The sequence below is a fragment of the Fragaria vesca genome, linkage group LG6, assembly GCF_000184155.1.
Source record: "Fragaria vesca subsp. vesca linkage group LG6, FraVesHawaii_1.0, whole genome shotgun sequence".
Taxonomy (NCBI): domain Eukaryota; kingdom Viridiplantae; phylum Streptophyta; class Magnoliopsida; order Rosales; family Rosaceae; genus Fragaria; species Fragaria vesca.
The window spans coordinates 33,936,086-33,952,901 of NC_020496.1; the positions used below are offsets into that span (position 1 = coordinate 33,936,086).

The window sequence follows — 16,816 nt, forward strand, 5'->3', positions numbered from 1 at the left end:
TGTGTCGAAACCTTCAAACTATAAGGAGTGACCAATATTTTGTCCTTATACGTTTAAAGGGCTCACCATTCTGATCAACTAGTCTATAAGACTTGACAATGTTGAGAGTTCACATCAAAATGATTTGATGATTGTTGCATGTCTATCAGGATCGATGTAGAGAATCATGTAACCCACTTGCATACACAAACCGGTCTAGCAGAAGCCACCATCTAGGACACTGGTTATGTGCACCAACTAGTGTATCTGCTTGGGGGCATGCAATATTGCACGCAGCCTTATTCGTTTTTAAACCCAATGCTAACCAACTATGTTCCTGCGTACCAGTTAATAAATGGACATAAGCCTGAGATTTACGCATACTTGGTTGTTCAACATATGTGTCTATTGCGCCCCCACAACGCATCAAAAATGGGTTCTCAGAAACGAATATGTATTTATGTTAGATACGGACTCCCAACAATTATCTGTTATTCGAAACCCTTAGCAGACAATCTTTTTACCGCTAAATTTGCGGTTTGCCACTTTGATGAGACAGTCTTTCCGTTGTTAGGGGGAGATAAGAAAAAAGATTTTCAAGGGGAACAACAGAAATTGTTGTGGTTTGTCCCCACTCTATCTCATCCAGATCCCTACATAATCGATATCTAGAACGTAACAGTTTCAATACATGACGCGTTTAAAGATATAACTAAAGTGACGAGATCACACAAACCAGCTACAAATGCCTGCAAGGTTAGAAGTCCCCAATAATTGGCACGTTGCCGCTAATAGAGGCGACACAACCACACTTAATGGAGGTGTGGTAAGTGTGGTTGAGGTCGTGGCTTCCTAAGGAAAGAGGGGGAGGTCACTTGGTTCGATTACTACTCGTCTAATGGAAGAGGGCATGTAAGACACGACCTATTAATCATCAATGTAGATGACCTCTCTGTAATACTTTGAACATTTTAGAAGTAAATAAAACAAATAATTGTGATCCTCTAATAATTTAGTAATTCAATTTATTTTGGTAAATGTACACGTGGGCTTTACGAAAGTCGTATCAAGATGGGGTTAGTTGAGATCTAAGTTTTGTTGGCTTGGTAATTGCTCAGGAGTACTTATTTTCAAATACGTCTGTTTACCAAGATTTATGTATAATTGCCTCAAAGTTAATACAGCTCTATAATAAAATAAAATAAAATAATAATATTAAAGAAATAAATAAGGAAGGAAAGATCGAGATGGATGGGAAAAAAAAAGAGAAGAAAGGAGAAGTCGAGAGACTTCGAGAACGAGAAGAAAGGAGAAGAAGCAAGAAGCTTCTGGCGTCACTCATCTCACCGACCTTCTTAAGTCGGTCTACCTTTTCTTTAATCTCACTGACCCGGGGAGAGGGAGAAGAGGAGAAGCTTCCAGGTTTCTCTACTCGAAACTAGAAGCCACCAACTCTGAGGACAAGCCAACCATATCTCCGGCTACTCCTCTAGACAGGAGAGGGGGCACCATCGTCATATTGCTTTTCTCAATGATGCCTTCAAGTTTTCAGGTATCGTTGGACTAGTCCTCAAGCTTAGAGGGAGAACCGACGAAGAGAAGAGAGTGGGCTGCTTCGACGGTTCATGGTGGTTCCGACGACTTCAACTGCGTTTAGGTTTAAATGTGATGGGTATGATCTGATGGGAGTAAAACACAGAAGCCACATATTGATGGGTATGAAATTTGTTTAACGAACGATAAGTTCGTTGAAACTTGAGATTGAATTTTGAGTTTTCTGTTCCGTTTAAAACTCGCTTTTCTTGCATAAATATTAGGTTAGGGTGTTACACTCTCTCATGAGATTGTCTCTGATTACAGTTATGTTCATGAATCAATACTGGAGGACGCTCATATATTTAAAATAATTTTAGAGACAAACAAATCTCAAAGGATTATGAGAGTACATAACCATTGATGATATATTCACACTATTGCTCAAGAAATTATAGAGCACGATGATATCGAACCACGCTATTTTGAAGAGTGTCAATAAATAGCATATTGGCCTAAATAAAAGTATAATCCAAGAAGAGCTAGATTCTCTGACACAGAGATAGATATTTGGTTTTGGTAATGCTAAACTTACCCAGTGTAAAGCTTGTAGAACATAAATAACTCTGTCAAATATTGTAATGAGAATAATGAAGCCTTAAAGGACAAGGCTCGTCTTGTGGCGCCAAGGTTTCTCGCAACGCTATGGATTGACTACAAGCAGACATATTAGAAATGCAGCTCATAAATGTGGTTACTACATATCTCTTTGGGGATCTTGATTAAGAGATATTTATAAAAGTGTCTGATGGCCTTTCCACCACCCAACTCAAGTAACTTTAAACCACGAAGTACGTTTGCAATTAGACTTAAAACGATCACTTTATAGAAGTGACTACTTAGTTAGGAAGGGATGCAAAATGATGAATTATGCCCCTGCGTACTCATAAAGGAAAAGAGTTCTGGATTTGTAATTATATCTATCTATGTTGATGATAGGAACACAGTAGGTATTTTTGATGAAATAAGAGAAACCTCGAGCTACATGAAATCTCAATTTGAGATGAATAATCTTGGGAAACTCAGTTAACAATGAGTTTGTCGAATACTAATTCACCAATCTGCATGTGTCCAAAAGATTCTCAAGCAATTTACATGGACGAAGTGCATAATGTTAGCACTCCCAACGATTGGTCGAAGTTTGGATGTAAAGAAAGATCCATTTCGTCTAAAGGAAGATGGTGAAGAAGGGTTGAGAATTGAAATTCCTTCTTTATAGTACAAAAAGCGTAATATTATACTTGGCCGGTTGAACTCGACTAGATAATATATTCTCATTTAACTTGTTAGCTAGATCTAGCTCAGCGCCAAAGCAGTGTCATTGAAAGGTATAAAGACGGTATACTAATATCAAAAGAGAACCATTGACTTGGGTTCATACTATTCCTACAAATCGACGAAAGAGAATGCAGATGGACCTGCAATCCCTTACACCAATACCCCATTACTAATGTCAGGTATCTATGATCAATAGGTCGTTCCCAAAATTAGTTATATGCATTCACCAATAGGAACACGACGATACATGGTTAGGAACAGTAGTCTCTCTTTAAGATTCAAGTGAATCAAGTAAGGTCTGAGGAGAATAGGACAAACTTGTTCCTTGAATCACACTCTAAGGCTTATCTGAAAAGCATGTGAGAAACTTAGGAATCGAAGATGTTCCTAGCTCTCTTGATTGATGTAAGGATCAGGGGGAGTGTATACTTCATGTGGAACACACATACTATCATATGTGCGTTGTGCTCTTTTTCCCTTCGACCATGATTTATTTTGTCCCATTGGGTTTTGTTACTGGGCATGGTTTTCAATGACACAACACCCCATGCCCTGTTTTAACTTTGGCGAATGAGGAGTTAGGGCCGGGCATCTTCTGTTCGGATCTGTTTTAGGACGAAACCAAAACCAATCTGAATAATTCGGTTTAAGATTTTTTCCAACCGAAACCGTATTTTAAAACCTTTGACCCGAATATTAGGCCCATCATAATTTTTGAATTGGTTCGGGTCGGTTTCGGTTTTGATCCATATTTGAAAAACTTTTTGCACATCTAGTATCTCACTGTAAAGTTGAACTTCAAGTTTTTGACTTGAGTAACATGTTTAAAGTATAACAAGCAATCAAATATACTTCTAATTTTTTCTGTAGTACTAACAAATTTTTCCAAGAAATGAGTTGAATAATAAATTGTTTTTTATACGGAGAGATTAAGTGTGGGAGAGTACACTGTAAGTAGAGATATAATCAACTAATAATAATAATAACGTTTCAGGTGTATAATATATATACACACATTATATAATTCGGGTCGGTTCGGTTATTTTCGGTTTGTTTAAGAGCTTGAACCGGATCCAATCCAATTTAAACCGGTTCGGATCGGTTTTTTACTTGTTTTGACCCAAATATTTCGATTCGGTTATCCGATCAAGTTTTTCGGTTCGGTTTGGTCGGTTTTTTGCACACATTCGGTTAAATGCCCGGCCCTATGAGGAGTGTTAAAGTAAAAATACAAGTGTACGTGCCTTCGTCAAGCCTTCATCAATACTTTGACTAAGAATAAATTAGGAAGTTAATGATCAACAAATGTAACAGCTCAATTAGTGATCGAGTAGTCGTTATTATCATTAAGTATGTTGTAATTGCTGTTGTAATCGCACTTTTATATATAAAGAAGATATCTAGAGTACGGCTATTGGGACCTCCAAATTTGCTCACTTTACCTCCTTTTATTATGAGTTATTGAATAACAATTATCTCCTCTTACGTAATGACTATTAAAGACAATAATCATACAAAAATAAGTATATTTATTCTCTCTAGACTTTCCAATTCAATAATTAATTGGTTGTATTTTTTATTATTTTCTTTATATATTTTTAATTTCTAATTTTACTACATATTATATATTTAATTAAAGCTAAAACTATGATCAATATCGACAATGTGACATAGAATTTTCTACTATCATACATGTTGAAAGCATATATATACAAGCTGAAGGATTGTATATGCAAAAACAAATCGATAATGAAAAATTAAATAACTATAGAAATAATTTCATGATATACAATGTTATCCTTGATCGTTGTTTAGCACAAGTAAAATAGAAAAAGAAAAGCTAATTTATGTTAGTATATTTTCTTGTTGGTAAATATAATTTTTTTAATCAAATAAACTATTATTATGTTACAACGAGTTTACTGTGAGTCGAAGACACGACCTTTCACTTAGAAGGAGAGACGGTACTGGGCTGGTAAATATAAGTTTTTGAAACACAATATTTTATGTTATTTGATTTTTAAGAGAAAAATTGACGTCACTGAAAACTCTTACAAATTGATCAAATACTGAAGGTTTGGTGACATTCTATGGGAAATAAAAAACTATCAAGAAATTAAGGTCGTGAAAGAGATTTGAATGAAAAAAAATCAAGGAATAGAGGTCTCAATGATAACATGCAAGAAAAAAATAAAAGAATGAGAAATCTAGAGAATAAATAAGAGGTATAATGAGTAAATTATCAACATATATGTGAATAACATACATAAGGTTATTTTAAGAATTTGGAAGGAGGTCTAGTGAGCAAATGCTTGTAGTTAAAATTAAAAATGAGGTGTAAATAGCATGAGAGGTATACTGAGCAAATTTGGAGGTCCCAATAGCCGCACTCAGATATCTAATGAGATGGGTACATAGGACAATTTTTGTTTGCATTTTACTTCTACATTTATATTATTTTTAGGATGTGAGATATCGAAATTTGTAAAGACCAAATGTCTCATTAACATCTTTAAAATGATCCTAGCACACTGTACATGCACCCTTGTCAATTTTTTTTTTGAGAAATGTGAAACTTTATATAACAACAACTAACCATTACAACCATGGGAGATCTCAGCGGTGGACAACAAGTCCCCACACTCATCCTTACCCACATATTAGCGATTATAATAAACATGAACAGAAAATGGTCCAAATGTAACCTACTCCTAACTCCATCCATGCCAGAAGCCTCGATACCTCCTTACAGTCAACCTCAAGAAGAAACTAGGGCTATGCATAAAGCCTGAAGAAGAAAAAAAAGCCTGCAAAACCAACCCGGCCGGGGGCTTTTTCACCGTTGTAGTAAATTTTTTACCCGTCCTATCCAGTCCTAGTTAGCAGTCGGTCCGGTCCCGGTCCGAGAAATACATAAAAGCATAAAGCCCGAAAGCCCGATTATGTTAGGTGCGTCTCTATTTTAAGCTAATTCTCTTGGTTCCACACTATTATTGTGGGTACAACCACATGAGATTAGTTCAAACTAAACCTAAGAGACTAAAACATTCTCAAACTCTCATGTCTCTAGTCTTAAGACAGGTTCTCTCAAAAGTTTTTCTGTTGTTCTTACTCTCAGACCCATATCAATCTAAAACTCTCATCTCTCTAAATTCTAAAACTCTCTCCAAACACAATCTCAGTCTCTCACTTTCTCTAACGTAATCATCATCCACACCACCCTAATTATCAGACACCCAATGAAGTAGTGAACCAACAACCCCAAATCCCTGAATCTACCGATTCATCTTCATTTTCTTCAATTCGATCCTACCCTAAACCCTTAATCAATTCCTCCGTTGATGGGCAAAATAAAGATCCGCTGAGACAAACTAAAACCCTCGTTGTCGCCTCCTACCCCGACGCGACGATGTCTTTGGCGTCATTCAAGATTAGCAAGACGTTCGTGGACTTTATTCAACTTTTGGAGTACGGATCAGTAAGACTTTGTTCGACTCTTGGATTACAGATCGATGAGACTTTGTTAACTCTTGGATTGTAGATCGATTGGCTTGGATTTCAGATATTCATATTTGAAGAAATAGTATAATGCTTGGAAGCTCGAAAAACTGGCAAAACTTGCTCGATTTTTGCCGGTTCAGGCTTTTGCCGGTCTTAGTAGTTTTTGGTGCAAAGACCGGCCCGATTTAATAGTCACCGGTCCGGGCTCGGTCCTTCCAAAATAACAATTGGTTTGGGCTCGAGCCCAGCCCTAAAAGAAACAACCCTACTAAACACTATATACCAAAAACCACCAATATATATGAAGAGGCAAGAAAACACCGATGTTAAAACCGATACCCTGAACATGACCCCAAACATGACCCTACGAAAACCATCAACGACACCAAACATCCAACACCCTTGTCTAAAAGAGAGGGACGACAAAACAAGCAATACAAAACCCAAAAAAAAAAACCAAAAATCACAAAACCTAAAAAAGTACCCAGACCTAGGTCCAAGGAGACCTAGGCCCACCCCCATCCAAAGGAAACCAAAAGGCAGCCCACATAATTGGATCCGACCCAACTAGCGTCAATGCATCTAGCCGCTGACTCGCCGCCCCGCCACCAGTGTCGGCCGCCATCAAACGCATGTCGTCGTCCTCGTCTAGCACACGGGAGGCATCCCCTTACCTGAATTGTAGCAGACATAGTAGAAAAAGTTGACCAAGGTCGAAATCAAACAGGGTCAACCTAACCACCACAATCACCCTTGAGCACACACTGCGAATCTCGCCGCCATCAACAGACCACCGCCAACCCTCTGCCGGAACAACCTCATAGTGACACAGTTGCATCCTCAACTATTTGGTTCTCCCCAACAACAGACCTCTTTCGCTCCACCACCAGGAGCCATCGATAGAGCATGGCCACCCTCAAAAGTCTCGTCCGGCGGTGCATCGGCGAGTTAAGGACGCGTCGCCGGATGGAGGGAAAAACCAATTTTGTGGAAACCCTAAAACCGCGGAGCAGAAAAAGAGGGACCCGAGGACGGAAGAAAAATAACCCATTACACCCGTCATTCCAAATAGCGAGACACACGTGCGAGGTCCGACAACAGTCCTCCACACATGCTTGACCACCCCCCGGTTCATATTCCAACCCCACCACTCTCAAAGAGTGAATGAATAAAGCAGAACCAAAAATTAGAAATTAGAAATTAGAAAAGAAACAAAAACAATGACCACTCTCCCTCTGTATATCTCTCACATATTCTCATCAGATCCCCGCCCCCCCAAAAGCGACAAAGCTCTCTCTCTCTCTCTCTCTCTCTCTAGAATGGCCTAGAGGGTTTCCTCCTCCATCCTTATCTCCTTGATGAGTTCTCACTCTCACCAAACCCAATGAAACCCACTTCCACCGCTTCTCTCTGAGGAGCGTTTTCTCTCTTTCTCTTCCATTTTTCTCTTTTATTATTCTACAATGATAGTTCTGTGGGTTCTCTCTGACCTCTGCTTCTGAATCTTCTTCTTCTTCTTTGTTCATCAAGAGGTAAATCTTCTCTCTCCACCGCCGCACCGACATTGTTAGGGTTCCTCTGAGTCGGTCACCCTTTTTGTTTGTTTCTCTCTTTTCTTATGTTCTTGCTCTGTTTTTCACTTTTTTAGACTTTTTTTTCTAGATATTTTTTCCAGAACTAACAAAAATGAAAGAAATGTTTTTGGAACTGCAAATTTTGAGTTCGGAATAGGAAAGTAATGCTTTGGATTTAGTCACCGAGATGAAATTCATCGTACAACAAGTTGTCATTATCCTTTCTCTTTTATCGGTAGCCAAGCACGGTAAATGAAACAACCTTGAGTCTCGTGATGTTGTGTTTGTGTGTTTTTGACGTTTGGTGTTGTTGTTTTTGTGTTCTTAGGTTTATAAACATTCAGATCTGAAGCTTGGGTTTTTCCGCCAGTTACCAAGGTTACTCTCTAAACTTTGAACCTTTATATTCTGTGTTAATGCATTAAATATTCCAGGATCTATGTTATTCCAGTTTTGGATTTTTTATTTGATTTTTGTTTTTTACACTACTTTCCGGATGTCATCTGATTCTGCATTCTTAATAATGGTATACTATACAGTAGTAACACCCTGTTTCATGTCAATCAGTTTAGATTTGTTTGATGAATATTCCGGGTATTTAGGTACCTGAGGCTTTTAATTTTCCTTTTTTACTAACGGCTTCTGGACTATGTTTATCCGATTTTTTAGGTGTCCGGGAATCTTTGAATTAGTTCAAAATCAGTTGAAACTGTTACTTCAATTTTGTCCCTCTGGGCCTCTCTAGTTTTGAACCCAAAAGATGCAGAGGCCTCCACCTGAAGACTTTGCTTTGAAGGAGACCAAACCCCATCTTGGTGGGGGGAGGATCTCCGGCGACAAGCACACGAGCACCTATGACCTCGTTGAGCAGATGCAGTATCTCTATGTCCGAGTTGTGAAGGCCAAGGACTTACCTTCCAAGGATGTTACCGGTAGCTGTGACCCTTATGTTGAAGTTAAGCTGGGGAACTACAAGGGTGCAACTCGGCATTTTGAGAAGAAGTCCAATCCGGAGTGGAATCAGGTGTTTGCATTCTCGAAGGACCGGATCCAGGCTTCAGCTCTTGAGGTGATTGTGAAGGATAAGGATCTTATGAAGGATGACCTCATTGGATATGTTATATTTGACCTGAACGAGGTTCCGAAAAGGGTTCCTCCTGATAGTCCCCTGGCGCCACAATGGTATAGATTGGAGGATAGGAAGGGGGACAAGGCTAGGGGTGAGTTGATGTTGGCTGTTTGGATGGGTACTCAAGCTGATGAAGCATTTCCTGAAGCATGGCATTCGGATGCTGCCACAGTTAGTGGAGCTGATAGTCTGTCAAATATTCGGTCGAAGGTGTATCTCTCTCCCAAACTATGGTATTTGAGGGTTAATGTGATTGAGGCTCAGGACTTGATGCCAAGTGATAAAGGCAGGTATCCCGAAGTTTATGTGAAGGCTATCCTGGGAAATCAGGCTTTGAGAACTCGAATTTCACAAAGCAGGAGTATAAATCCCATGTGGAATGAAGATCTAATGTTTGTAGCATCAGAGCCGTTTGAGGAGCCGTTGATTTTAAGTGTGGAAGATAGAATCGCGCCAAACAAGGATGAAGTTCTGGGGAGGTGTGCCATTCCTTTGCAGTATGTGCCCCGAAGGTATGATCATAAACCTGTGAACACTAGCTGGCACAATCTTGAGAAGCATATTATTGTAGAAGGTGAAAAGAAGAAGGATGTTAAGTTTGCCAGTAGGATTCATATGAGGATCTGTCTAGAAGGTGGTTACCATGTGCTTGATGAGTCAACACACTATAGCAGTGATCTTAGACCAACAGCCAAACCATTGTGGAAGTCCAGCATAGGGGTTCTGGAAGTGGGAATCCTGAATGCTCAGGGGTTGATGCCAATGAAGACAAAAGATGGGAGGGGAACAACAGATGCCTACTGTGTTGCAAAATATGGGCAGAAGTGGGTTCGTACAAGAACCATTATCGATAGCCTTGCTCCCAGGTGGAATGAGCAATACACTTGGGAGGTTTTTGATCCTTGCACCGTCATCACAATTGGGGTATTTGATAACTGTCATTTGCATGGAGGAGACAAGGCTGCCGGGGCAAAGGATTCACGAATTGGGAAGGTCAGGATTCGTCTCTCTACCCTTGAAACTGATCGGGTGTACACGCACTCTTATCCTCTTCTGGTTCTGCACCCAAATGGTGTGAAGAAGATGGGTGAAATACATATGGCTGTGAGGTTCACCTGCTCTTCGTTGCTGAACATGATGCATATGTACTCCCAACCACTGTTACCCAAAATGCATTATCTTCATCCACTAACTGTAAGCCAGCTTGATAGCTTGAGGCACCAGGCCACTCAGATTGTATCAGTGAGGCTGAGCCGTGCTGAACCGCCCTTGAGAAAGGAGGTGGTCGAGTACATGCTGGATGTGGGCTCGCACATGTGGAGTATGAGAAGAAGCAAAGCTAATTTCTTTCGAATTATGAATGTTCTGGGTGGATTAATTGCTGTTGGAAAATGGTTTGATCAGATCTGTAACTGGAAGAACCCCATCACTACTGTGCTTATCCATATCTTGTTCATAATTCTGGTTATGTACCCAGAGCTGATACTGCCTACTATTTTTCTGTACCTGTTTCTGATTGGAGTCTGGTACTACAGATGGAGGCCCAGGCATCCTCCTCACATGGACACTCGTCTCTCACATGCAGATTCTGCACATCCTGATGAACTTGATGAAGAATTTGATACTTTCCCGACTTCACGTCCTTCTGACATAGTGAGAATGAGATATGACAGATTGAGGAGTATTGCTGGGAGAATTCAGACAGTGGTTGGTGACTTGGCTACTCAAGGGGAGAGGCTGCAATCATTGTTGAGCTGGCGTGACCCGAGAGCTACAGCTCTGTTTGTGCTTTTCTGTCTGATTGCTGCTATTGTTCTGTATGTTACGCCATTCCAGATTGTGGCTCTTCTTGCTGGATTCTATGTGTTGAGGCACCCAAGATTCCGCCATAAGCTTCCATCAGTGCCACTGAACTTTTTCAGGAGGTTGCCAGCTAGGACCGACTGCATGCTATGAGGAAATGACTGTTGTATTTTCAATTGCCTTTGAGTTGTAATGTGTTAAGTTAATGGAGATCGATGATGGAGGCCAGCATAGAGCAAGCTATTTGTTTTGGAGGTCTTGCAGCCATGAACATGAAGGTGGTGAGGGTCTTCTTTTCTTTCAGTGTTCTGCAGCAGCGTTCTGGTACGATGTATTTATGGCCTTGTCCTGAAGGTAGTTTTTAAAAAATTTCAGTTGTTAATTATGTCCAATCTAGGATTTCTGTCAAAAGAACCTTCACTTTTAAGGTTACTAGTTGTTGTCATTTATAGTTTCGTAGGCTGTGATTGGAATGCTGAACCATTATATGGCGTCTTTAGTGTATTTAGATTTTTCTAAATTCACCTTATGTAAAGTTCATCGGTTGAACTGCATCTTATTTCCTTGCCCATCATCAAACAGATAGGTAGATGCTTGGTTCTCTAGTCTAAATTTGCAGCCTAATTGTTACATGCTCGTTATCAAACTATATGACATGTTATGTTGTCACTTGCTAGTCATATTTTTGGTGCTATATGACTGATTAGGTGGATGTTTGTTTGGGATTTTATGTTGGTCCTTTTTGTTTATATTTTGTTTATTTTTTATTTTTAACCTGTTTTTTTAAAGATCATTTTAACAAAGAATGGTCTTGATTGAGTGTAGTATCCAGAACATTGTGACAAGTGACCCCTAAACTAGAAGATGAAATTGAAAGGTCTATTCTACCGTCCAATAGGGACTGATGGGTGACAAAATATACAGCAGGCTGACTTAAATTTTCTACGGTATTAAACCATGAGCCTGTTGTTGTTGAATTTCAACATCTCCCGTGGTTGGTATGATTTTATGGATAGTGATCTGGTGTAGAGTTATGTTATTGGTCATGGGAAATTCTGTGATAGCGATCTGATAATTTACTTCAACAACCAGTATAAATGCATGTGGATATGTAGTGTTTGGACAGTGACACCGATGATTTCCCTAAAATGGGGACAGTTGATGTATGACCTATTTAATTCAAGCTGGTTGTATCTTTATTCTTGAGAAACTTGAAGCTGGTTGTATGACCTAAAATGGGGACAGACAAAGATTGCTCCTGCAATTATGGGTCTGTTTCAGATTTTCTTTGATTTTCATTCTTATTTCCTCTCCTTTGAATAGAGTGCTTAGCAAATGCTGGCCTTTGCTATGCACGGAGGCTGTAATGATCCCATTACAGTTTATTGATTCATAGCTACATTCACTGTTCACCCTAACCGCAATACTTTTACCACCGAGGTAAATATTTTTATTTGATTCTTGGAGTGTTAGGGGAGTTCTGAGTTCTAGGTTGGTGGTCAGATGGGGACCTGTCTATGCGTTATTTTATCTTTCCAGCCTGTGACCAAACACTTTCTTAGTCCTTTGTTTCATTATTTGCTTTCTTATTTTTATTTCTTATTTTTGGAAGATGCTCCAACATCCCAACTTGTTTCTCAACATTTTCTCAGTTTCTTCATATGGGATGGGGTCCTAGGGGAATCGTATAATCTCAAACTTTTGTTTGTGTTTCAAAAGAATCTCTTTGTACAGTAAGGTTTCCACACTTTTCCTTTGTAGAGTTCTCCACTCTATTCAGTCTATTGTAAGTGATGGGTCGTAAAATTTTATTGTTCTTTAAAGTGGCATAACCTGAAATGGGCAATAGGTTGATAGAGGGGCGTGATAGATCATAGATGACTCACATTGTGCTCCTTTTGGTTACAGCCTTCGGACCTTGGGTCTTGACATTTTGTGCTCATGACCAAAAGATAGAACTGTTTATGGTTAGCTGGAGCTCTTTACATTCACAAGTGACCCGTCTCTCTGGAGCACATGGTTTGTGAGAATATGTTTCGCACTCTGCCTCTGGTTACAGACTTATAGGTGATGATAGACACATAATTGCGGACAATTTTAATAAGTATACTCTTTAAGATTCTCGAATACTTACGGGTAGCTCAGTAAACCCCCTCTAATCATATTTGGATCAGATCAAGGTAGGCGTCTGGAAATTTCAATTCAGTGTGATTTGTTCGCCAAGTTTTCCTAAGCCCTTTACTTCATCGATCAAGTTCTTCTGTGCTTGAAACTTATATTACAGTGTTAGCTGTTTGTATGAGGATGATGAATGTGCGGCTCTTCCCTCTTGCAACGTCAATTGCTACTTACCCAAATCTGCTTCGCAATGATTGGACACATGAACAAGAACTTTTGTAGCTGAGACGGATGCGTGCTTAGCCCTCTCTTCGATTTAGATTATATACTTTGAATTCTCCTCAGGGTTGTGGCCTTGAGAATATATACAGTATGTGATACTTCGTCAGGTTGCTCACCTTGTTCCCATTAGCAAGATCCATTCGGATGCATCGTCTGCATACAATGATATAAATATGAGTAACAATGCTACTCATGTCAAAAGGAACAAAGGATAAAGAGAGCCATACACAAGATATCTCAATAAAGAATCTATATTTTTAAAAAAATGCTCAACACATTTTGAGTGGTTAAGTTGACACAATATTATTATAACGGTGAATTATATATTACAACGGTGGATCTTATGCTGCACTTGTGGCTGTTTAACAACTTAGTCTAATAATTAATCGATTAATTTGCCAAAAAATAATAATAATGGAGTAATGCCTTGGTCGGGCATTTCAGTGATGGTATCAAGTGAGCCTTGTATACATTGTGAATAATGGAGGCTTTGACGTTTGAGCGGAACTGCCATCGAGACAGAAGCAAGCAGTCGAGGGGAAGTCCGGTGGCCGCTGTCCTCCAAACGTGTAATTTGTTAATTTTGGACGTTGTCTTCTGACAAAAAAACTAAAAAAGAAAACGTGAAAGTTTAGAAAATGTGAAAGCAAAGTATTCTCTAAAAGAAAATTGTCTCACTCAAAGTTTGCTTGCTCTTCTAGTACTTTGTAATCTTATCGTTTATGAATAATGAGAAGAAACATAGTTGCTTGTGTTCAGGTCATCCCATTATCGTTTAGGATAAAAGTGTTAAAACTTGATCATGTTCTGACTTTTATCTTAAAATGTCTTGATATGAGGTTCCGCACCTGATTAATGGTTAATAATTTAGGGTATGAGATATACAAAATGTAAGCTTACTTTTCGGTAGTACGTACATACAAGATGAGCCAATACTTTTTATATATATATATTTTTTGGGAAAATGCCCAAATGCACAAAAAAAAAGTAATAAAAGCCCATTTGAATGAAAATCTTATGTCTATGCCCATTTCAATGATTCTTAATAAAAAGACTACCCAATCCCTATCATTTATCTCACCGGATCTAAAATTTATTACACCACTCTCTCTCTCTCTAGACTGCCATCGCATCACTCATCAAGATGTGGCCGACTCCGGCAACGTCGATATATGTCCGATGAAGGTGATCAAGGTGACTTTCGGCAACACCTTGACCTCCAGCGACCTCGCACTGCTGCAAATCCTGAATTCCACCTCAATCTGAGTCGCGCTGGCGACGGCGACATCCACCTTCGTTGACATCTTTGGTGACGTCGATTACAAGCTGCTGTCAACGTCCTCATAGATTCGATCTGACAACGATCGATGTCCACACCTCAACAACGACGACGACTCCAAGCTTTAGAGGTCGCCACTTTCGATTCGGTGTCTATCGAAGCTGGGAAAGGACTGATAGTTGGGGTCCTGATCAGCGTCGTCGAGGATGGCAAGCTTTGCTGGGCGGATTGAGGACCACCACCATGCATTCTTCTCTCCTCCATCTATGTACACGTCTGCTGCTGCAACGACGTCGTCTTTAGGTCCTATCTGTTTCAAATGGCATAGCAGCCTCAGATGATGATGAGAGACGACGGAGGAGGCGGCGAGTTTATACGTTGATGCTTTGGGTGCCCAGAGCAATTTTTTGGTTTGGGCTTGGGTCCTTGACAACGGACTGGAGGTTTGGATGCCCTTATATGCCTCACAGTAATGCTTCAACATTTTATTGGGGGTTAGTAACTATTATTTGAGTCAATAACTCGATTATGTTCCGGTATTTATTCTTTTCTATTATAATAAACTGAAATAAGTTGATTATTGGGGGTCAATAATTAATTATTGGGGGTCAGTAACTAAGTTATTGGGGTCAGTAACCAAGTTATTAGGGGTCAGTAAGTGATTATTAGGAGTCAGTAACTGATTATTAGAGGTTAATAACACGATTATTATGGGTCAGTAACTAGTTACTGGGTGTCAGTAACTGGTTACCGGGTGTTAGTAACTAGTCAATAACTGGTTACTGGGGGTTAGTAACTGGTTATTAGGAGTCATTAACTAGTCAGTAACTGATTATTGGGGGTCAGTAACTGGTTACATGGGAAATTCCGGTGACAGGAGTCCAGCGGCGTGTGGCCGGAGTCCCGCGGCCGGTGATCGGAGTCCGGTGAGATTCTGGCCAAGTACTCTCTCTCTCTCTTCTATATTCTCTCTTTATGCATGTTTTAGGGGTGATGGCAAAATAGTCTTAAAATAATATAGTTTTTTAAGACTTTGGTAAAGATTTGTGTATTTGGGCATAAAAAAGGTTACCTTATATTGGAATGGGCTAATGAAAAAGATTATCATTGGAATGAGAAATGAGGGGTTTAAATTAGTATTAAATGGGCATTTTCCTTTATAGGAAATATGAGCCAATACTTTTAAAAGCAAGAAACGAAACTCCGAATACACCAACTGTATCTAAAAGATTAGAACTATTGATATCTAGAAGGTCGATTGACCAATATATATGAGATTACAAAACAAGTCACCCATGCATGAGGATTAATATACTATATTATCTATATATACCAAGAACAAAACACGAACAAGATTGAAATCAAGTCTGCGTGCTACTATAGAGGGTCATTTATTCTTATAGCATAGCACTGGGTTGGTACATCTCCACTGTAGAGAATTATTAACAAATTTTGCAATAACATTTCTTATAGAATCCTTGGCATGTACCTCCTGAGTGCCCCTCACTTTTACACTGTGTTTCACAGCTGGAGCTCGTGCAAACCCCCTTGAGTTTCTGGGTCTGTCTCTCGCATGATGATGTACCCTCAGCGACCTTTGGCGCCATCTCTGCAGAACATGCATGTATAAGTGAATTATATCCATCATGTTCTTTCAGCCCGGAGATCGTTGGCTCTGATGAACTAATATCCGACATTTAAACCACATTTTACAAGATCAATCTGAGAAGAGAAACATACCTATCGCAACCAAAAGCAAGACGAGGATGAAGGTGGATGAAAATAAACGCATGGAATTTGCCATCTTGACGATGTGTTGAGATTGAAAGACAGAGATTGGGATTCGGGAGAGAATGAGTGTGTTGATTTAAAAAACTATAACCTGGGGGAAATGCAAATTTATAGAGTTGTGGAGCGGTTTAAGATAGCATATATGTCTCCTATTCAAAAAAAGATAGCATATATGTCTCTGCAAAGATAGCTCAGCCACAGCAAATTTAGATAGGGAATTTAGGGAAATAAACTAGCTCGCACAGGCAGGCTTCCGCATGTCGTTAATTATTTTGGCTTCCTACTTAGGAGGAGGTCGACGGGGGTTCTCTGTTTTTTTGGATTAAACAGAAAGGAATAACTAATATCAGTCTTAAACGCTGGCAAGACAGAGAAAGCCATTTTGGGAGACAAATTGTTGACTGTAGTTGAACGGCCAAGGTTAGAAAATTTGCTTGACACCTAATATGTCGAAATACGATAGACTCCAATTGTGAAGCCAAAATCAAA

At 39.4% G+C, this 16,816-nt stretch overlaps 1 protein-coding gene across 1 annotated transcript; it reads left to right on the top strand.

Annotated features, from left to right (window-relative positions):
• The first annotated feature begins 7,641 nt into the window (after window positions 1–7,641).
• Window positions 7,642–11,435, top strand: LOC101297274 (multiple C2 and transmembrane domain-containing protein 1-like). The gene is made up of 3 exons (XM_004304337.1): window positions 7,642–7,883; window positions 8,254–8,303; window positions 8,595–11,435. The coding sequence occupies exon 3, from the start codon at window positions 8,686–8,688 to the stop codon at window positions 11,008–11,010; it is 2,325 nt and encodes a 774-aa protein (XP_004304385.1). The 5' UTR covers window positions 7,642–7,883; window positions 8,254–8,303; window positions 8,595–8,685; the 3' UTR covers window positions 11,011–11,435.
• Window positions 11,436–16,816: the final 5,381 nt, after the last annotated feature.